This window comes from Apodemus sylvaticus, chromosome 1, assembly GCF_947179515.1.
Source record: "Apodemus sylvaticus chromosome 1, mApoSyl1.1, whole genome shotgun sequence".
Classification (NCBI taxonomy): domain Eukaryota; kingdom Metazoa; phylum Chordata; class Mammalia; order Rodentia; family Muridae; genus Apodemus; species Apodemus sylvaticus.
Genome location: NC_067472.1, coordinates 38,014,715 through 38,037,257, shown reverse-complemented (window position 1 = coordinate 38,037,257; position 22,543 = coordinate 38,014,715). Strand labels below are relative to the sequence as shown.

Sequence of the window (22,543 nt, the reverse complement as noted above, 5' to 3'; positions counted from 1 at the left end):
AGATGAGCCTCTAGCATCTCTGTTGTGTACGATTCTAACTGCAGCCTCCAGGCCAACCTGAGATGGCAGATGAGGGGTCTGTGGTGTGAGATGCCTTTGATGCCCAAAGACTCTGGTACACGATGAACTGATATGCACTGTGCTGGAAGGATATGGTCAACTGTACAGAGAGGAAACAGGATATTGAGCCCCATAGTCACTCTTCATTAGGTTTCAATAGAACCTTCAGTCACTCCCCCTCTCCATGGGCAGAGCTGCCTTTTCACCAGTAGGTGGCAGCAGAGGGTCTATGGAAAGGAGGTATGCCGATCGGTGAGTTTGTGGCTGTCAACTATTGATAGGGGCTTGCTTTCTGAATCAGAGGAAAAGTGCATCTAACTACCAGGACATGTGAAGGCCAACGAGCTTGCAAGCACAGGTAGGGATCTGTCCTCACACCCACTCTGGGAGCAAGGGACTGTGGGTACGTTGTGTTCAGGCTCAGGGCTTCTAGGAGGTGACACATTTCTGTTGCTTAAACCACACAGTTTGTGGTAATTCCTTAAGGCAGGAGAATAACACAGACAGACAGACAAACAAGGGAAAGCCAGGCCCTCAGGCTCCTCCGGACCCCTCCTCATGTATTATCAGACTTGGTCGGCTTTGTTTATATTTTTAAATTTTATTTTATTATTGTATATGCATATGAATTTGTCTGCATGTGGCTCTGTGCACCACATGCATGTCTGGTGCATGTAGAGGCCAGGAGAGGGCACTAGATCCCATAGAACTGGAGTTGCAGGCAGTCATGAACAGCCATGTGGGTGTTGGGAATTGAACCCCCGGTCGGGTGGAAGAGTAGCCTGTGCTCTTAACTGCTAAGCCATCTCCCCAGCCCCTGATTTTTTATTATTCAATGGTCCTTTAGCAGCCTCCTCTGACACCTCAGAGGTCAGGGAGCAAATTTGTATGTGTGAAGTCAAGTTCACCAGGCCCAAGGGTGTGTGACATGTGAAATGTTCACAAGGTCTAGCCTGGTGTAATTTCACCATTTGATCCCTGCAGGTTCTGGGCCTGGAAGACATCAAGTTCACAGCAGCAGTGGAAGCTTCCTCTCAGCACTTTACATTCTCAAGAGTTTGAGAGTCTTAGGAGCCAAGACAACACGGACTTCCTGGGGCAGATGCAGACCCTTAGAGAGAAGCAGCAGGGGCCAGAAGGGTGGGGACCCAGAGAAAGGCAAAGAAGGGAAAGGAACAGGGCCCCCCATGGATGACCTCAGGTAAACTGAAGAGCAGAGCTAGTTTCAAAGAAGGCGGAGTCAATCTGGGCTTCTGCAAGGCCGCTGCAGCCAGGATGTCACCAAGGCCTCTGTCATAGCCCTGCCAGCTGGCATCGCCCTGAGCCTAGTTGAAGCGGAACACCACCGTGCCTCAGCCACCCCAGCTCGGTTCTAACCTCGCACAGCAGTTAACTGTTACCTGTGAGTGCTCACGTCATACAGGCAGACCGGCTACTGCTTGACTTAAGCATCCATCATCCTTACTTCAAGAATAGCTGTCGCCTGTGAGTGTGAGGGCACGCGCGCAGGGACATTCTCTTTTGTTGTTTTCTTTTTGTTTTTTTTATTTTTGAGTCAAGGTCCCATTACAGATCTAAGTTCTAACCTGGAACTTTCTGCGTAGACCAGGCTGGTCTCTAACTCGCAGAGATCTGCCCACCTCTGCCTCACAAGCGCTGGAATCGAATGCGTGTGCCACTACATCTGCACCCACCTACCATCTCCCCACCCCAGCTCTTTCATGGGTCTGAAAAGCATTATTTAGTCAAATAACTTAAGGAAATCAAGCTCGTGGGGCTAAGAAGCCCCATTTTACTTTCTGAAATCTCAATTCCTCGAGGTGCAAGCAGGTGACAAACCTGAAAGGCATTCCTGTTTGGAGTGTCAACCTGAGGTGCTGTGCGACTTTTCTCCATAGCCTGCTCTCACAAAACCCCAGTGGTCATGAGAGCAGTAACCTCAGGTTGCTGGGAATCCAGCTCCATCCGGAGAGGCAGTGGGAATGCCACCGGTTCCAATCAACACCGCCCCCCCTGGGGCAGCCCATACTGGCTGAAGCAGGTAATGATTATAGAGACCCTCACTGATGCCCTGTGGCTGTGGAGGGGGGTCTTTCATCTCGTAGCCTAAGGATTCAAATTCAGAAACCCAGTATCTTTTTGCCAAAAGCCTCTTCAAATTTTCTAAGATCCCTGTGACCTAATTTGTTGCGTGTTTGTCTTGGTATTTTCTCAGGCTTTCCTCCAACATCATGGTGTGGCAGCTGTTTATTCAGTCATGCTCCCTTCTTTGCCACCCTTCCTCCTATGATCAAAGAGTACCACTAACCACCCCCCACACACAGAATAACCAAGCTGTCCAAGGGCTGCCGCTCAGCACACTAATCTCCAGTCCTGGTATGGTGGGGGAAAAAAAAAGAGGCTTAACTGTTTCTTTTCCTTACACACAGTTATTTTTTTGCACTTCAAACAGCCATTTTGCAGAAGCACTTTCACAGATAAGGGGCGAGTTATTGAGAGGATGCTAATGTGGCCAGTGTAAAGGCAATGGGGGTGAGTGACAGAAGGAATGAAGGCACTGTTGGGTGGCAGCCATGCTTTAGATTTCTCTGTTATTAAAAGTGCAATTCCTTCCCCTCTCACTGACAACCCATTCCCTGGGAGCTGTGAAAGGACACTTCCTCCCACTCCATTTCCCAGTGGGAATGGCTTCTTTGTCAAATTGCATTCTACCCCAGGCAGGGCCGCCTTAGGATCCAAGGGTGGCGGGCAGCATGGCGGCTGAGGGTATCTGCGATTATCCCGCTAGGAGGATGGCAGAAGCTCCCTGCTCCATCGGCTCAGCCCACTCAGTTCTGTTGTTTGCTTTTCAATACCCAATCTGTGGCTCATCAGCTCAGCATTCAACAGGAAACATCCTTGGTCACTGGACAAAGCCATCTTAAAAAAACATCTCCCTTCCATTTGGATGTCTGCAAAGGAGCCAGAAAGCCCAGGGCTGTATGGTGTGAAGATGAAGGGCTTCTGGAAAGCAGTGTGGGAGGAAACATTGGTACCCAAATTACATGCCAGAATACTGAATGATGAAACTGTTAGCTCCCTTCAGAGGTCAACCATCCTTTTAAATTCCAGTTCAAATTATAGAGAAAAGTCACAAGGCTGCTGTGAGCCCAAAGGTGCAAATTTGGGTGGATTCCTAAAAGGAAATCTTGTGTTACCTGATATGCACAAATCAATGTGGTTTAAACCTGCTTATTTCACAGGGATATAAATTAAATACTTAGTTTGGATCAGTTGAGCACAAAGTGGATTAGGATATCACTACTAAGAAGGAAACTGCATCTTCAGGGAAAAACCTCACAAGAGAACTCAAACTGCACTGGGCGACATCACCAAAGAGAATGTCATCTCAGAAGCCTCCGGGGCCGTTCAATTAAAGATGGCTGGGATAAAAATGACTGGGATCCAGAGCTTTTGAATTAGGTCAAAAAGAAAGTGAGAGAAGTTGCCCAGGCCAGATTGGATTTTCTTTATCTTTCTTTCATAATGTAGAGGCAAATGAAATGACCGAAGGGTAGGTAAGTAAGAAGCTGAGGTCTTTCCAGATTTAGGACAACACTAAATGATAATAATAATAATCAATATCTCCAGCAAGAAAACATGTCCCAGAACTACAAATTAATGTTGTCAAATGTTCTAGATGTATTGCCTAAGAGTTTAAGTGAAGTGTCATGGTGGAGGAGGTAATGAAACTGCAGAATCTGGAGAACGACTGTACCACCTTTGGAGTCAACCGTGTGCGACTGACTCCCTCTGATTCAGAATGAGGGAGCCTGTTCGAGCTGCACAGGGCCGTAAAGAGCATTCAATCATCCATTTAATAGATGGGAAAACTGAAGCCCAAGGAGACACTCAAGGTAAGTGACCCACGAGAAACAGAGACAGGCAGGGATACCAGGAGCCCGCTCCTCTGATCAACAACTCACCAGGCCTTGCAGTAGGGGAAGAGGGTATCTTTAAAGCCTAGATTGGCTGTGTAGTGACCGCTAGTAGTATCCTGGGTTGCCAGGAATCCAGCTCCATCTGGAGAGGCAGTGGGAATGCCACAGTTTCCAATCAACACCCCCTCCTGGGGCAGCCCACACCGGCTTAAGCAGGTAATGATTAGATGCTCCACTGATGCCGTGTGGCTGCTCAGGGGCCATTCAGGGGACTTGTCCTCTGGTTATATTTACTGAGCTAGTATTAACCTGTCAATATTGCCAACATTGGAACAAACTATGGGGGTAACATGGCTTGGGAAGACTTGTGACCTGTAGAAGGGACAAGTGGCAATCATTTCTCTAAAAACCCCAACCACGCCTGGCTTTATACAACTTAGTCTTGTGTAAGTCAAGACCCCAACCAATTTGCAAACAGGATGCTGAAAAGAACGGAAGAAAACCACTCACTAAATAGACGTCCAGCACAGAGGCGTCGTCCTGTATTTCCAGGGTGTTGGGCTCAGCAGTCAGGTAGATGGTCCCCTCTTCCAAGGTGAAGGTTGAACTGGAAGCTAACCCTTTGCTGGAAAATCAAAGGTGAACAATGAGTTTGTGGTCTGCAGAACGGATCCAAGGACAGGCTGTGGTGGTGGATTCTGGCCTATTTTTTTTCTTTTTTTCTTTTCTTTCTTTCTTTCTTTCTTTTTTTTTTTTTTGTGAGTCACCCTGAAAATGTTGCCATTTAGGTTTAAATTTGTAATTTTTTTATTTTATTAGTAAGTATTTTTGTTACTTTAAATAAAGTATTATTAATAACATCATTTTTCCTCTCCAGTACATATGTGACAGTTTGTGGTGTTTGCAGGAGGTGATTTGTGGGTCCCCATGTCTTGTGAATCACGGCTTCTGTGAATCTAGAAGCCTCTGGCTAGCTTGGAATTTGAGTGGTTTGTTTTCACTTCTGAAATGCTCTGCCTCTCTCCTGGATCCACACACTGATAGTTTAAAAATGGAACGGGGAGCTGGGCAGTGGTGGCACATGCCTCTAATCCCAGCCCTCAGGAGGCAGAGGCTGGAGGATTTCTGAGTTCGAGGCCAGCCTGGTCTATAGAGTGAGTTCTAGGACAGCCAGGGCTACACAGAGAAACCCTGTCTCGAAAAACAAAAACAAAAACAACAACAACAAAGTAACGGGGAGCAGCCTTCTGTTCATCTCCCTCCCTCCCTCCCTACCTCCCTCTCTCCCTCCCTCCCTCCCTCCCTGCATTCTTTCTTTCTTCCTTTCTTTTCTTGCTGTTTTTGGACCTGGAAGTTCAGTGGCCTCAGTGTTTCTCAGCTTCATTGTACATCAGAGTCTCTGGAGGGCTGGTCACAGTGCAACTTCCTGGACTTTTCCATTGGCATTTATGAATCAAAGGGTCTAGGGGAGAGCCCATGAACTGCATTTCTGACTAAGCCCTAGGGGATGCCCATGCTGGGCTGGCCCAAGGATCACACCTGGAATGACAACACAGCACTGCTCCCATTTGGACTATGAGCATCCCGTGGGTGGACTGACTCCCTAGCGAAACACTAAAAGCCTGAACAACATTGGTAGCTGGCATCAAAGTCACTGAGATCCATCTGCTTCTGCCTTCTCAGTGCTGGGATTAAAGGTTGAGCTGGTTTGTTTTGACGGAGGTTAAATTGGGTATCACACAGGGATGTGCAATTATCCCTCTGCATCTGAAATAAAAGTAGTGTTTTTAAGCAGCCCATGGTTTTTAAGTTTCCCAGAGGTTTTCAAGGACAGAGTGTTGGAGGCGAGAAGCGGATATTGGTGCTGGGACTGTGAGTGATGGTGTGGCCATCACACAGGTGTAAGGAATTCCATTTGTGGTCTTCCTGGGCAATAGGCATGAACAGGTGTTTGTCCACTTCAAATACTAAAATGCAAAACATGCAATTATGAAGTATAGAGAGATAATGCAAGAATAAACAGCAACTTTAGTCACTGTATCCACAGCTTACAGCAAATTGTTTTATCCCTTAATGATGCTCCACACTGAAGGGAAAGACACGTCCCCCAAAGGATTTAGCACAAATGCTAATAGAATGTCCACTGGGAAATAGTCTTTTTTTCCTGCACTACTGTTAATTCCCCAGGCACCCATCTGATTGTAACCAACTTATATTTTCCCGGCCTATGACTTTTCTAGGTTCTGTTTTAGGAGTTACTTGTAAGTAAGTGAGGTCATTTCTCTTGGAAGAAAGGCTCTCAGAATCTAGAGGCAGGGTCAGAGTGCCCAACCATTTCTTGGACTACCAGAGGGAAGATCCATTTTAAAACAGATGCTGTGTGGCTTGGTTTAGGAGCCTGACAGCTGGCCTGGGTTCTGTATCATGGGGTTCTGCCATTCTCCCGTCCATCCAGACCTTCTGAGGTCCGAGTTTTCTCGCCTAATGTGCAGTGAGGGAGTCCACACAGGGGCCATGTCCCCTTGGTTCTGTTTTTGTCTCACAGATGCCTAGGAGGCCCAGGTAGCCCCTGCCACTCTGCTCTTGGTAACCCCCAAGCTTCTCACAGATGAGCATTGGCAGGGGAACTCATGTCCTCCTGGTCCCTTGCAGTGGGCATTTCTGGTGCTTTGATGCTACAAGGGCTGTCCTCTCAAAAGTGACGTTGGTTTAACGTCACACAGAGCATTAGACTGGTTGGATTGTGCAAACGGTCATCAGTAATTCCAAAGCCCAGAATTCTGACTTCTGTCTGCTGACCTACTGAGTGTTTTTTACAGCACATTCTCATGGGCACACGTGTTCAGGGAACAGATTGAACTTGCCACAGTGTTTGTCTTTCAAAAGCCACCTTTTTACTGCCCTAATTGAATCACACACCACAGGGCATGTGTGAGTTAGGGCAGGAAACTATAGCTTCAGTGGCAGCCCTCTGCCAGGAAATTCCCATCAACATCATTTTTTTTTAGTTTTAAGGGTGAAAATTTTTTTTAGGTTTATTTTTATTTTATGCGACTGAGCGCTTTGTTTACATGTCCATGCCTGGTGTCCTTGGAGGCCAAAACAGGGCATCAGAGTCACAGGAACTGGAGTTACAGACAGCTGTGAGCTGCCAAGTGGGTGCTGGGAATCTGCAAGAGCAACAAGTGCTCTTAACCCCTGTCCAACTCTCCAGTCTCCTTCGCATCCTTTCATGGATCTGAGAATAAAAGACTCAACTGAGGCATCCACTGACTCCCTAGGAAGGACATATAACTTCTCTCATGCTGTTTCCCATGAATACCAGCATATGTGTACACACACACACACACACACACACACAATATATATATATATATATATATATATATATATATATATATATAACATTATATTCAGCATACAGATTATATAATATGTAATATATTATACATACACATGTATATTATAATATAAAATGTTATACTATATATGTATATATTATTTTGTAGCTACGAATTATGTTTAAGAGTTTTAATCCTACCACCCATACATTATATATCCATTAGCCTCCCATATTACTCCATCCTTGCCTTCTCTCCCTTCATCTTCTGTCTCTCACTTTGTATTGGATACATAAAAGATACATTTGCACCCATTTCATAATGGCGGCTAATACTTATATTCTATCAATGACAGAATCTATGAATGATACCTAGAATTTTTTGTTTCCTTGATGAGTTGCCTCCAAAATTAGAAAATAGATACACAGAGTTCATGATATTGAGGCTATGTAAATACTGGTGAATGCTGGGCCAGTGGCGAGTTAGCATTATATTTTTGTCTCTGGGCACAGTGTCATGATTGCTGGGCCACACCAAGAAACATGTTGCTGGTGTCAAGGTTACCAGGCTCTGTGGAGACTCTGGCTCCCTCCTCACTTTTGCATAATAAATTCACGCCACATTTCAGGCTGCCCTGTTTTACAGAGTTCTTGTCTTTTAAAGCTGATTGCACTAGGGGGAAAAACACAAGGGTTTCTAGAGGGAGGGCAGAAGCTTAGCCTACGCCCTGCTTCTGTGGCGGCCTGGTATGATGCAGGGCAGGTCATCATCTGGGCACAGAACCCTGAGTCCTCATCTCCAGAACCCTGCCAGCCCACCTCACAATACCACGCAAGGGACCTAGCCCCACTATGTGCGTGAGAGAAAGGCCAACCGGAAGGCAGGCTTTTCCTTACCACACAGGGGAGCAGCACCATCCTCTCAGCTCTGCAATCATGCCTTGCCCTTTGATGAGGTCTCTACATGGATGGATTTATCACAAGTGCTTGGAAGGGACTCCTGGTTTGGTATTCGAAGCTTTGCTACTGGACCGCTAACCAATAACACTGTGAGTAGAGAGCTCGCCTTACAGGGAAAACCACAAATACAGCTGAAACTTACTGGGTGGCTGCCAAACCTCAGTCCGTCCTAGAGCCACATGCTGCTATTGTTCCCATAATGCCCAGGCGGGAAGCGAAGGTCAAAAATGCCACCCTGAGCCGTACTCTGATGGGGGAGGGGAGAGGCTGTTGCTTTTCCCAGGGACTGGCACCAGTCTTCCCATCACATGCTGGGAGATGTCACTGTGCAGTAGGCTCACGTCCCTCCAAGACAGAACCCCAACGTGAGGAGCTTTTCAGCAGAGTGAGGAGGAGCGTCCACAGGGTTACCCCAAAGACCCGGGAACTTGGGAGGCTTCCCTGGTGGCTGCAGCATCCACACTGCCTGCTGGCCACACTCCTCACTCCTCGGGAGCACGGCTTTTTAGAGAGTGCCTGCTTCTTCCTCTGCAGTCAGGAGCAAGGCTGCTGTTGTTCCTCAGCCCCACTCCTGCTATTTTTAGGTCAGGAGACTGCCTGTTTCCAGCCAGAGTGCAGAGCAGCGGGCACTCTCAAGTACTGACTGATGGCTGCCGGTGGCTGCAGGGCATGGCTCAACCTCCTTGTGTACAGGGCAGAAAGCCTGCTGGAACTGACAGACAGAAAGAGAATGAAACAGGAAGGGCCTGCTGCTCAGAGGGCTGCCCTCAGAAGCTAGCTGCTTCCCTCTGAGAGGAGCCAGCACGGTGTGGATGGCAACTCTCTCGTAGCCCATTTGTCTTCCTAGCAGCCCAGTCCAGCCCAGCCCAGCCCTGCACGGACAGACTCGCACATGCACGCACTCTTGTGCCCATTAAAACTGGTAGTTAGTTACATGATTGTGATCATGTTATACAAGGTAAAGATGACCCTGCTAAGGCCAAGCCGTTTGCTTCATATTTTCTACCGTGCAGACTCAAGCCAGCATTGTTTAAACACAGGTCACCTGGAGCAATTCTGAAGCAACAATAAATAAATTCTCTTAATCCATCCATTCTCTGCTGAGAATCAGCCCGTCTCATGTTTCTAAGAGAATTGGAGTCCCAGCAACAATGGTTCCACTAATAAGGAAGAACAAGAGAAAAAAAGGCAAGTGATAGATCGATCGTTCCGAGTGACATCTTTATTACTGAGCTTTGTCAAAAGGAGCAGGAACAAAAGATGCTTTTCCGTTTTGAGAGTATTAGGAATTGAGCCCAGAGTTTCAGGAAGGGGTCTACCAATAGACTACAGACCACCTCAAGATGGGTATACAAATGCTAAACACAAAAGCGACTGCTCAGCGGGGGTGCCGCACACCTTTAATCCCTGTACTTGGGAGGGAGAGACAGATCTCTGGGTTTGAGGCCACATTGGTCTACAAAGTGAGTTTCAGGACAGCCAAGACTACCCTGTCTCGAAAAACCCAAACCAAAGCAAACCAAAACCAAAACACAAACAAAAAATCTCAAAGAACAAAAAAACGAAAGCCTCAACTCCCATAACACAAAAACATTGAGATAGATCATAGAAGCTATGTAAAGTGAAAATGACCAAGCTCCCTCAAAGCAGACAGAGCACAGCACAGCACAGCACAGCACAGCACAGCACAGCACAGCACAGCACAGCACAGCACAGCACAGCCAGACAGGAGGCAGTGTTAGACTTATGACCTTGGAGTCAGGAAGAGGGAGATGTGGAAGGGAACATCTTGAGAAGGGAGCTCTCCACCTTGGCCTTTCTCGGCTGCCAGTGGACATGAACAAGTCTATCACAGCTCACTGAGTGATTTGCTGAAGCCCCCAGCATTTTTACAGCATACACTTCAAGCACAAGGTGTGGCGATTCACACCTGGACTTCTAGCACTCAAAAGCCAAGGCATGAGTTCAAGGCTAGCCTGATTGCATCCTGGGTTTGGGGTTGGCCTTGGCTAAAGAATGAGACTTTTCTTAATAACAAAACAATCAATCCCTCCTCAAATTACACCTCAATAATGAACTATTAATATTAAAAAAGTTTCTACTTTTCGACTTACAAAATCAGGAACCATTCAAATACATATTGATAGCCTACTTCACACCAGGTACAACATTAATAGCAAAAGGTAAGTTGGCAAATAGTTCAAACATGGCTAGGTCTCAACAGAGCAAACTTTCTTTTTTTTTTTTTTTTAAGATTTATTTATATATTTTATGTATAGGAGTACACTGTAGCTGTACTGATGCCATCATATGGTTGCTGGGAATTTTGAATTTAGGACCTCTGCTCGCTCCGGTTGGCCCTGCTCGCTTTGGCCTGAAGATTTATTTATTATTATACATAAGTACACTGTAGCTGTCTTTAGACAGCACCAGAAGAGGGCATCAGATCTCTTTACAGATGGTTGTGAGCCACCATGTGGCTGCTGGGAATTGAACTCATGACCCCTGGAAGAGCAGTCAGTGCTCTTAACCACTGAGCCATCTCTCCAGCCCCGAGCAAACTTTCAAAAGTAAAAAGATGGGAGAACATTTAAACATCATACAGCCTTGAAAAAGAAGGAAATCATGGCATTTATGACTGCACAAATAGACTCACTGGGTGTTATGCATAGTGAAGTAAGACAGACATAAAAGAATGAATACAGAATTTTAAAATGTCTAATTCATAAAAACCAGAGACTAGAATGATGGGTTTTAGATGCAGGAGGAAAAGGAAACAGGGAAAAATGACACTGGTGAAATGGTACCAAGGTTTGGCTAGGCCAGATGAGCCATTTTTAGAGACTCAGTGCACAGCACAGAGGCCAAAGTTAAATAATACTCCATCATACACAAGATTTGATAAGAGAACTGACCTGTCTTTTCATCACCTCCAAATCTAAACAGATAATATCATGTACATGTGAACTAGCCTTATCATAGCAACATTCCACAATGTAGACACCTATTACACTACGATGTTGTATATTTAAAGCATCGTTTTATTTGCCTACAATACATTAAAAAACTGGGGAACAAAACACCCAAACCAAAAGAGTTTGGGAAATGGTAAATAAAAGAAATCAAGTAGCTACATATTTTATTATAGCATATAAAACACAACACCCTTACAACCCCCAACCAGTCCAAGAACCACAATATACATTCACTTATTACATTAATTTCTATCACATTTAGCAACACAGATGGCTTCTGCTGTCTAGGAAAGTGTGTTCTTCCTAATGCTCAGATATGACTCCTGGCCAGAGCGCATATCTGTGGTGCTGAGAGACAATCTATTTGAGTGGGTCTGGTAGGAGAGGCTTAGAAGTGTCTGATAGACCTGCCACTCAGGCATTTCCCCAAATACCCCAGGAGGGAGATATTCTCCAAAAACAAATATGACTGTCCTCCCTATCTAGAAATAAGATACAAAGGCAGTAGAATAAATCAGGGATCCTTTAAATGCAGTAAGTCATGCCGGGTGCCCTGAGGGGATGAGTATACCAAATTGAACAAGACACCAAAGCATCCTGGACCCCAGCTTGCCTCCTCTGTAAAAGCAGGGGGGTATGGATTTGATGAGGTGCTTTTGTCTCCCTAAGAATTTTAGTTCTTAGCCTTAGATGTCCTGTCTTCACAAAGTGTGAGAGATTCAAGTGGCCTGTCAGAAATATAACGTGCTAAATTGAGAACACCTCTTCTTGGCCAAATTGAAGAAGAAACCGATAAAAGTTTAAGACAGTTGAGCAGGAGGTGGTTCCCAGGCTACGATGGTTCCCAAACCATCCCTGCTCTGGTTTATGCCGCCATGGTGCAGCTTTCCTGGGTGGTAGTTTGCAGCTTGCTTCTCGGTCATCTCCAACGCTTCCATCAACCCAGCGTGTGCACACTTTCTTCTGAGGTGACATCACAGGCCGATGTACCCCTCTAACTTTGTATGTTAACAGGCTTTGCCCAGTGTGCCTCAGAATGTGACCTTATATGGGCACAGGGCTGTTGCAGATATAATTTGTTGAGATGAAGTCATAGAGGTAGCCTGTTCCAACATGACCTGTGCCATTATACGAGCGAGACATCCACAACACATACAAGGAAAACTTCACATGGAGATAAAAGCAAAGAACTCTATCCCAGGAATGCCAAAGCTTGCCAGCACACTCCCAGAAGCCTCACAAAAACCTGGGACAAAAGCTGTAACAAGTTTCTTCACGGTCTCCAGAAGCAACAGACGCTGCCAGTACCTCGACTGGGGGACTTTTGGTTGGAAGATGACACATTTCTGTCACGTAACCACCACCAAGTCAGTGTATGTGTGTATGTGTGTGTGTGTATATGAGTGTGTGTGTATGTATGTACGTGTGTGTGTGTGTGTGTGTGTATGTATGTATGTGTGTGTATATGACAACCTCACACACGAGTCACAGCAGGTTAAATGATTAATACAAAGCCTGCTCAGCGAATGGAAAGATTCACCAACTCTCCCTCCTTTCCAGAAACTCACAGCATCATTTTGAAGGAAGAACATCCCCTCCCCCACCTTTTGAGACAGGGAGGGCCTCACTATGGAGCCTTGACTGGTCTGGAACGTACTATGTAGCCTTGGGTGGACTTGAACTCACAGAGACCCACCTGCTGCTGGATCTGCTCTTGAGTGACAGGACTGAAGGCATGCACCACCATGCCTGGCTGGGAAAGAACTCTTATTGATATATGAATTCACAGATGAAAGAAGACAAAAGTTTAGGGACTCACACTGTAAAAGTACTACAAGGAAACCCATCAACCAAATAAATTAATAACAAAAAACCGGTATTAATTCCTATCCCTTGTTAAACACTATATATTTTTTGTTCTTAAAAACATAGTGCGTTTCTCAGTAAAACTCAGCAAAACCTCTTATTTTTTCTGTGCTTATGCCTTAGACTTCAGACTTCACCCTGGTTCTAATTGTCAGATGAGATGTTCACACAGAGGGGGCGTCATTTAGGAGTCAATACTAAGATCGCAAAAGCTGTGGGGGGGGGCGGGGGGGGGAACATGAGAATAGATTAGAAGGGCAGCGTGGCTCTCAAAGACTCGGCTCGCAATTATAACGGTTCATCGCTCACTCCTGGAACTCCATCGGCAGGTCCGGGCTTTACTGAGCCTGTTAGCATCAAAGAGGCACAAAATGACAGGAGGTTTCTCAAGCATGGCTTGGCCAACACCACACTAATTACAGCTTCCAACTTGAATAATGGGAAAATATCATGGTAACTGCTAGTCTCCGAGGTGCATGTCAAAAACCGTGTCCTGAATCATTAGGGACATAAACAGTTTAGTGGGAAGTAAATTGACCACAGAGGGAGGGGCGCCTGCCTGGTCCCCTCACAGCAGAGATGGTCTGGCATTATGGACTGTGCTGGAAAGAATGGAGGACTTCTGAATCATGGATGAGCTTTAATAATCTCTGATTGTAACTCTTTATAAAGTGTTGGCTGTGAGTTACGGATCAGAAGCAGGTGTGTTCAAGTCATAGGTCGGTTTATTTCTGTTGCTTAGCAAGTCAGATTCTCAAATTTTAATGTGCATAAGAAATGCCTAACAGAGCCAGGAAGATGCATTTTTTGATAATTAGGTTTTGGAGCAGGGGAATTTAGAATCTTTAAAGCAACGGTTCTCAACCCGTGGGTTGCAATCCTTTGGAGGGATTTGTCAAAGAACCCTTTCAGAGGGGTCACCTAAGCCCATCACAAAACACAGATAGATACATTACAATTCACAACGGTAGCAAAATTACAGTTATGAAGTAGCAACAAAATAATTTTATGGTTGTTGTCACTACAGCATGAGGAACTATGTTAAAGGGTCGCAGCGTTAGGAAGGTTGACAACCTTGCTTTTAAGCGAGAGGGGGCGTGGTAAAAGCAGTGGCATCAAGTCCTGTAATGCTGTGGATGCATCCTCTGAGAATGATGCAGGACCAGGACGAGCCATCTTATGGGAATATGGCCAGGAAAGCGGAGGGAGATGGTGCTCTAGGGCTGCTAAAGGGCGACCTTTGTCTTTGAGGTTCTTGTCTCTCGTGATCTAGAACGGGTGCTCAGTCTGTCCACAGGGCTAATATTCTTCTCAGCAGGCTAGGGCCTGGTTGGTGTGTGGAGCTTTGAATAGCATGGGTGTTGGTGACGTTAAACATGTAGCCACTTCCCATGTCACACTCAAGTTTTACCTTCAGAGGGTGCCCCATGTAAGCAAATAAACAGCACTGTGCGCTGTTAAACACCTGGCTTCTTGTTTTGTTTTCTCAATTTTTTGAGGCAATTTGTAAATATATATATTAAGGTTTAAAACCTGTCATTGGGATTGCCCCCATACTCGTGTATTCTACGGACTCCGAGGAACATTCGAGGTATCTGTTTCTGAGTCTGATCTATCTAAACGCTAGTTGTTTAATAACTACCTATCATTCATAGATGTGTTTAAGTCCTATCTGCATGAAATAACTTGCTGGCAATTAATCCAAATGCTCTAAAAATATCCACACCGAGGCTCCAGAACAGTATATCCTTGGTGAGGCTGTCTCATCACGGATGACTTGATTTAGAAGTATCTCAGAAGCTTTGGTCCTTGCTTCCTGGGTGCCAGTCTACGAGCTATTTAGCTGGACACAGGCTATTACTCCATCACTGGGAGCATGTACTCTAGCCATATGTCCACAGAGCAGGAGATAAAGTCACCCTTTGCTGTGGTTTGGATGCATGCTTCTCGAAGGCCCATGTGCCTAGAGCCTGGTTCCCAGGATGGTGGAACCTTAGAAAAGTGGAACCCAGTTGAAGGCCCACAGTTCTTTTGGAGCATACCATTAACAGGAACGGTTAGACCCAGGTCCTTTGTGTTTTGTTTCTGGAGAGGGCCTTAACTCTATCATCTGCTCTTTGTCTTTGCCGTGTGTCAAGCACACCGCAGACCCAGAGCAATGGGACTGACTCATTTTGGGTAACTTTTCTATTTAAAAAATTATTTTTATTGTTTTTAATTACATGTAGATGTCTGTATCTGAATGGAGGTGTGTGCATGTGAGTGCAGGTGACTGCGGAGGACAGAGACATTGGCTTTCCTGGGGCGAAAGTTACAGGGGATTATGGGTTCTTGGAACTGAACTTGAGTCCTTTAGAGGAACTGAAATTCTCTTAACCACTGAACCATCTCTCCAGCCCCATCTTTTCTGCTTATAAGATATGTTGTTGAAGTAATAGAAAGCTGACTAGGACATCCTTCTCATTAGCACAGGGTTGATATGAAATACTTAAGTCCAAGTACCTGTCATGTCTCTGGCTAATAAGATCTAGAAACGAATGCCTTCTTTTCCACCTAGTGCTAGAAGTCCCCGGGGTTAGCATCCTTGTTGCCTCCTTGTCTTCAGCAATATAAGAACATCTATGACGATCCAGTGAAGTGAACTCTTATGATAGCTGCCACGATCCAGTGAAGTGAACTCTTATGATAGCTGCCACTTGTGATCAATTCATAATAGCTATTATTAGCATTATCATAAAATTATTATGAAAAGATTTTGCTAAAAAGGATCATGTAGTGAATTATAAATAGTAAATTAGACAACAGTTATAAAGTCATATATTTGTATATGTCATATTATCTTATCTCTATATAAATATATTATAAGTATATGTTATATATTATTAATAGTAATATACACAATGGTTTTACTATAAGGTCCACTTAACTGTCAAAGTGCTATGTATACTAGATCACGCCCACCACTGATGAATGTATAGTTTCGACAAAATGCCAGTTGGTATTTTACTTTACATCAATAAGATGAAAGTAAGATGAATGGTTTTCAGAGAACTCTACCCATTTGCCAGTGATATGAGTGCTTTGTTGATGCATGGGAGAATAATTTCCCAATACTAGGATATTGTTTCCTCCACTTGTGTGTGACATTGAAAATGAAACAGGTATAGCTACAGTATTCTTTCAAGTTAAAACAGCGGGTAATCAACCAGACAATACATCTAACTCTGGCTTAAGAGTGCTTATCACTCTTAATTAATTTTACATTTAATCTTTCAGTGTGATGTCACCGAATGCTAGGAAGAAACGCAGAGTGGCCCACAATGACACTCTATTTCTATTATATAGACATAGACACATAATCTCCAAAGTAAAGTAGAAACTTAGTAGGAGATCAACTTTTAAGGGCTACCTTCTAAAACACAATAATTCATCAAACAGAAGTTCATGTCATTTAAGGATTAATAAAAGCAGAGCCTAACAGCTGTCACATAGAAACAAATGACAGGTGACTCTCTTAAGTCAGGAGAAGAGTCAGCACACAGTGGCTGGGAAGGCAGAAGGAAGAATCAGGCGTCAGTTTTTACTACAGGCGGTTGAAGTCATTGCCTCCATTGGAATAATTGCAGCTTCTGGCAAAATGAGGGAACAGGGGGGATATTGGTGAGGGAGCCAAAAATCCTGATAGGCTCCAGAACAGAACCCACACCCACAGACTCGTATGGGATTTGTTTGTTAGCAGGTGTTAAGAATACGGCTCAGTGAACAAAACTCACCGACAACATTCTGATCTTTTAAAAGCCACAGTTCCGTTTTTTTTCTTCAGCTATAAAAACTCAAAATTTAAAAATTTGTCTTTACACACAGAACCTAACACATCTGAGGAAGTAAACCCTGCAGCATTTCGATGAATAAGAACTCATCTGTCTTCCAGTTAACGACCTACTTTGTCTTTGAGACACTTCCCCCTGTTGAGGGAAGGATGATCTCACATAACTCCCCTTGGTGCAATATTGCTGTCTAGGACGCTCCACCAATTGCCAAGAGCAACCCAGCGCCTGTGGTAATCAGGCTTAGGCCGGCCTTGCTACAGGCACATAATGGATACACATTTAGAAGACTTGGCACGCGGCCTGGCCTTGACAACTTGTAATTAACCCTAGCTGTAATTCTACATGACACGGATCTGGAAGAAAACAACAATTCCAGGGGAAACACATGTTCCTTCGAGTGGCTTAGGCGGCTGGTTAATGATTTCTGAGAGTTGGAAGCATTTCTAACAGCATAGGAACAGATCGACAGAAGCCTTTCTGCACTCCACGTTGATCCTGCCTCTATCTGTATCTATTGTGTGGAATAAGTAACCCACTTTCATTCATCAAAGTCCTCCCCCCACCCCACACACTGACAGGGTTTCTCTGTGTGGCCTTGGCTGTCTTGGAACTCAGTATGGCCTCGAACTAGGCTGGCCTCGAACTCACAGAGATCCACCTGCCACTGCCTCCCATGTGCTGGGATTAAAGGTGTGTGCCACCACACAAAGCTAAATTTCTTAATTTTGGTAGTGGGTGAAACAGTTGCTGTTGTTTCCTGAAAATAAGAAAATCAACCTCTAGGACCAGATGAGTTTTATGTCCTGTGAGCTTGTGGAGTTGCATGAGTGTGTTGTCCTGCTGTTTCCTTGAATATCCACTACGATACTCTCCCAGATTTTCAATGGCAAATCCCTACTTGTCCTGAACAAATATTGATTGTGTTTCTTTGCAAATGGGCATCTGACCTTGGTTCACACACCTAGCATCCATCTTCCAATTGAAGTTTGTTTCCTTCTGAGAACAAGGCTGTCTCTTCCCGTAGGTCCTAAAGCAATTCCTGGAAGGGACTGGGTGCAAAGCGCAGGTGTACTCTGAAAAAGCTGGCCTGCCAGGCAGCCAGGTGTGCTGGCCCCAACACTCAGGCTGTGAGCACTGGTCTGCAGCCCCAATTTCCTATACATGGCTTGTTTTAAAATTCTGATATTATCCTCTCACTCTTTCTCTCTTTCTCCTTTCTCTCTCCAATTTACTTCCCTCTTTCTAACATTGTTTAATTAAAAAAAAAAAAACCTATATTCCTAAGTATACTTCAGCTAAGACTAAAGAACAGTAATTACTACCCACAACCCCCCCCCCCCCAGAGCACTAACACCCAAGTCCTGGAGTTTCTAAGCCCGACACTTTACATGCACTATCAAATCAAATTTACAATTTTAACAACCTGTCAGGGTAGGTGTTATATTATAACAGTTTCATACAAGAAGCAACAAAGAACTGTGTGCAAAGACTCGGGCTTCAAGCCCAGCCCTGACTGGTTACTTTATAATGCTGGCATATCCGGGGAACCTTGGGCTGTCACGGAATCTTGCCTGTTGCTGTTTCAAATGGGCAACAATTTCAGGGAGACTTAGACTGAGGTCCCCAGATATCTCTGTTAAAATCTCATGGAGTGTAGGTAAGAGCTGAGCTGAGGGTGAGGGTGGGGAGGATACCTCCCTCCAAGAGCTCCTAACACTGGCCACCCAGGGCTGTATTTTAACATTAACGTTAAACAGAATGTTCTAAAATATCATTTGTTAGAGAAACAAGGGAAAGAATCAGGAGATGCTATGCGTGTGTCACAGTTGTGTGAGAATATATCTTTTACTGCTGAAATCACAGCAGATGTGTGCTTCTAGAGAAAAGCAGGGACTTTTTCTCACACTTGGCACATATTCAAAAATAATTTCTTTGATCTCACCTCAAGTTCTGGAAGCCAGGAAGTTTGTGCTATGAGTTAGGAAGCTGGACATAGCTAAGCTTATAGGGTTTAGGATTCCCAAGCAGGTTAAAATACAATCCATGCCACTTACTAACCACAGTTAAACAGTCTGCAAAAGGACTCAAGGCACTCGGCAGGTGACTTATTCGTCCCTTATGTAAACAGTTTATTCAATTTCTCATTATTTCAAGTTTCAAGGAGCATGTTTTTTTAATTTTTTAATTTTTTTAAAAATTTTTTATGATTCATTTATTTATTATATTTAAGTACACTGTACCTGTCTTCAGATACACCAGAAGAGGGCGCCAGATCTCATTAAGGATGGTTGTTCGATACCATGTGGTTGCTGGGATTGGAACTCAGGACCTTCTGAACAGTCAGGGCTCTTAACCACTGAGCCATCTCTCCAGCCCCAGGTACTTTCTCTTTATGTTATCAAAAACAAATTTTATTCAGTTTGAAAGATTATAGCCAATTTAGATTGTGGTAAGATTAAGCGGGTGTTTCCCTGAGAATTTAGAAGAGATATCTCAAATGGCCAGGGTGGTAATTTTCTTAGGGGTACAAAAACTCTTGTCAGGTAGCTCTTACAGCATGTTTTTTTTTAAAATATTTATTTATTTATTTACTTATTTACAGGGTTTCTTTGTGAATTCCCAGTATTTTTGGAACTCACTCTGCAGACCAAGAAGGCCTTGAACTCAAGAGATCTGCCTGCTTCTCTGCCTCTGTGCTGGGATTAAAGGCATGTACAACCACAGCGTCAAGAGGCAATTTGAAAAAACATTTTAAAAACTTAGTGTGTGTGCAGTCAAGTACTCCTTCTAGAGTCATGTACTCTCTTGCACCACTATGTAGGTCCCCAGGATTGAAAGCAGTAATTAGGCTGGGTGACAACTGCCTTAACCCACAGAGCCATCTCATTGGCCCCCAGGAGGCTGTTTGAAAGCATGGCTGCCTAGTATTCACTGTATGACATAATGTTTGGGGATAGCCTAGCTGTGGGTCCAGTGGAGGGTCTCATGATGCCACTTGACATAGAAGGTGTCAACTCCTTTTAGAAAACAAATGCTACACACACCCGGCCCTTCCTAATGTGTCCTTTCTGTCTCATTCAGGATACAATACAACATGGAATGTCCTTCAATTGGTTTGGGCGGATGCTTTCCTCTTGGCTAGGCAGTAATTATGAGTTGTTAAGAAGATTACAAAGGCAACTTCTGTCCTTGTCACATCCTGTCAGTCTGAGGTCACTGATGATGTCATGGTTTTGCCAAGGCAGTACGTATAAAGTTCCAAGACCATAAAGTCCCCTTCCTACACTGCATGACTTGGCAGGGTGCTGCGGAGTATAGCCTGCAGTCTGAGTGTAAGGGGCGATGCTTGTCTTCCTTGTAGCAGACGGCATCTGTACAGAATACCTGCAGTGTTCCTGTGTGGGAGCTTCCTCCCTCTGCCCTCATTTTTTAAACCACAGGTTCACACCCACATATTCTATTGGACCTTTTAAATTGGGGGGGGGTGTCTACAACTCAGCCCCTGCTGTTTTACTTCTTACAGTGTTTCAGTTCAGCCATGGAGAGCTCCTTCAGCTGGCACCTTTGCCCTCTGGGCCCACTGTTTTGATCTCTGAATACTGAACTATCTTTTAAGTTATATTTATTTTAATCTTAAGTGTGTGTGTGTGACACACACACACACACACACAGACAGACAGTGACAGAGAGAAAGAGAGATGGGAGTAGAGAGAAAGAAATTGCAAGTGTATGCACATGCATGTGTGTAACATATGAGTGGCGGTGTGGTGGTGTCCTGGCCGTCCAGAAGAAGACACTGATCCCTGGAGCTCGAGTTATTGGTGGTTGTGGGCTGCCTGAAGTGTACGTGAAGAACCAAACCCAGGAACTCTGGGAGAGCAACAAGTGCTCTTAACTTTCGAGCCATTTTTCCAGCCCTTTATCTGCCCTTTTAAAAAGCAGAGAATAGCAACTTCCCTGCTTTTGGTTTCATTTTAGAGCTGGTTCCGAAATCAGAAGTCATTCACTTACGGGAGAAGATTTCTATCCCTCTTGTTACGCTAGGGGTTTGCAGACATGTTTCCTAAGCTGTTCTTAGTTTGTGGAAGGGTTGGGGGTAGAACTTTGTTGTCTGAAGTAGACTGTCCCAGGCATGAGCTTTTCCAGGGGAGGGGCTGCACTGGTCACTGTTGTCACTGCTGTAACAGAACACCTCATAAAAAGCTGCTTAAGGGAGGATTTATTTTGGTTCACACTTTGATGGTGGGAGAATGCAGGCAAGCTGAGCTCCTCCCCCGGAGCCGGGAGCTTGTGTCTGAGCATGCTGTTTCTTTGAAGACCAGGGAGCAGAGCTGGGACAGGAAGTGGGAGTGGGCTATAAACGTCAAGGTCCTACCAACACCTACTTCCTCCAGATGGTCCCCACCTGCTACAGCTCTACAATGTCACAACAGCACCTCCAGCTGGCACCCAAGTGTCACATGCACGAGCCTGTGGGGACCACTGCACGCCAAACGGTCCCTTTCCCCCATCAGCACCTTGTACTTTGATATGTCACCAAGCTGGTCCAGGGATGAGAACGCTTCTCTGTTGGAAGTCAGAGGTGATGTAGAAAGAATGTGGAGGTGTCTGCCTTTGGGGACTAGCAAGAGTTGTAGGCATTCTTTTTACCCTGCAAATGGGCATAGTGCCCAGCATGTAGCATGGTTAAAAAACTGGCTATTGCTGGAACATTCTAGTCTAGGCTGTCCCATTCTTCTCATCAGCATAGAGGTTTTCTCATCTCATCCTTACATTAACTACCTACCCCACTTCTCTCTCTCTCTCTCTCTCTCTCTCTCTCTCTCTCTCTCTCTCTCTCTCTCTCTCTCTCTCTCTCTCTTACACAGGAATACATGTGTTGTTTGGATGTGTGTCCAAGGCCAGAAGTATTTTCCTCCACCACTCTCCATTTGTTTATATATTTTTTGAGATAGGGCCCATTAGTGAATCTCAAGTTAACTGATCTGGCTTTGTTGACTAGTTGTGTAAGCCTCAGGGATCTGTCTCTGTCCCCAAGCATTGAGGTGAGATATACATGCTGGTATGTCCAACATTTTCTGTGGGCTCTGGGGATGTGAACTCAGATACTTGTGTTTGTGTGATGGACCCTTTTATAACCGAGACATCCTCCCTGATTATTATTACCGTTTTCCTCCTCTTCTTCTTCTTCCTCCTCCTCCTGGAGCCAAGGTCTTATTCTGTAATCCAGTTTAGCCTCAGACTCACAATAATTCTTTTGCTCCATTCTCCCAAGTGCTAGGGGTACAGGTGGGAGCCACTGTGCCTGACTCCCATTCTTTTCTGACCCATGATATCAGCCAACGCGCCAAGAAAAGTGATCCTTTATTTTCTCTTTAGCAATGGGGTCTCATTATGTTCCTCAGGCTTATCCTGAACTCCTGGCCTCAGGTGAGCCTCTGACCTTAGCCTCTCATCTACCAGGACAGCAGCTGGGAGCTTTCATACTTGACTTTCCTTTCTCTGTCCCATTTTAGCAATGAAGGTCTCACTATCCTACACTATCCATGTCAATTCCTGGGCTCACAGAAGCCTTTGACCTCAGTCTCTTGT

General features: G+C 44.8%; 1 protein-coding gene across 2 annotated transcripts in view; it reads right to left on the bottom strand.

Annotated features, from left to right (window-relative positions):
- Positions 1 to 22,543, bottom strand: part of Pip5k1b (phosphatidylinositol-4-phosphate 5-kinase type 1 beta) — a 268,940-nt gene that overhangs the window by 4,713 nt on the left and 241,684 nt on the right. For both annotated transcript variants that reach the window (XM_052188073.1, XM_052188083.1), the window contains exon 14: positions 4,491 to 4,605. In XM_052188073.1, the coding sequence (XP_052044033.1) occupies positions 4,491 to 4,605 (115 nt within the window). The remainder of the gene's footprint in view (positions 1 to 4,490; positions 4,606 to 22,543) is intronic.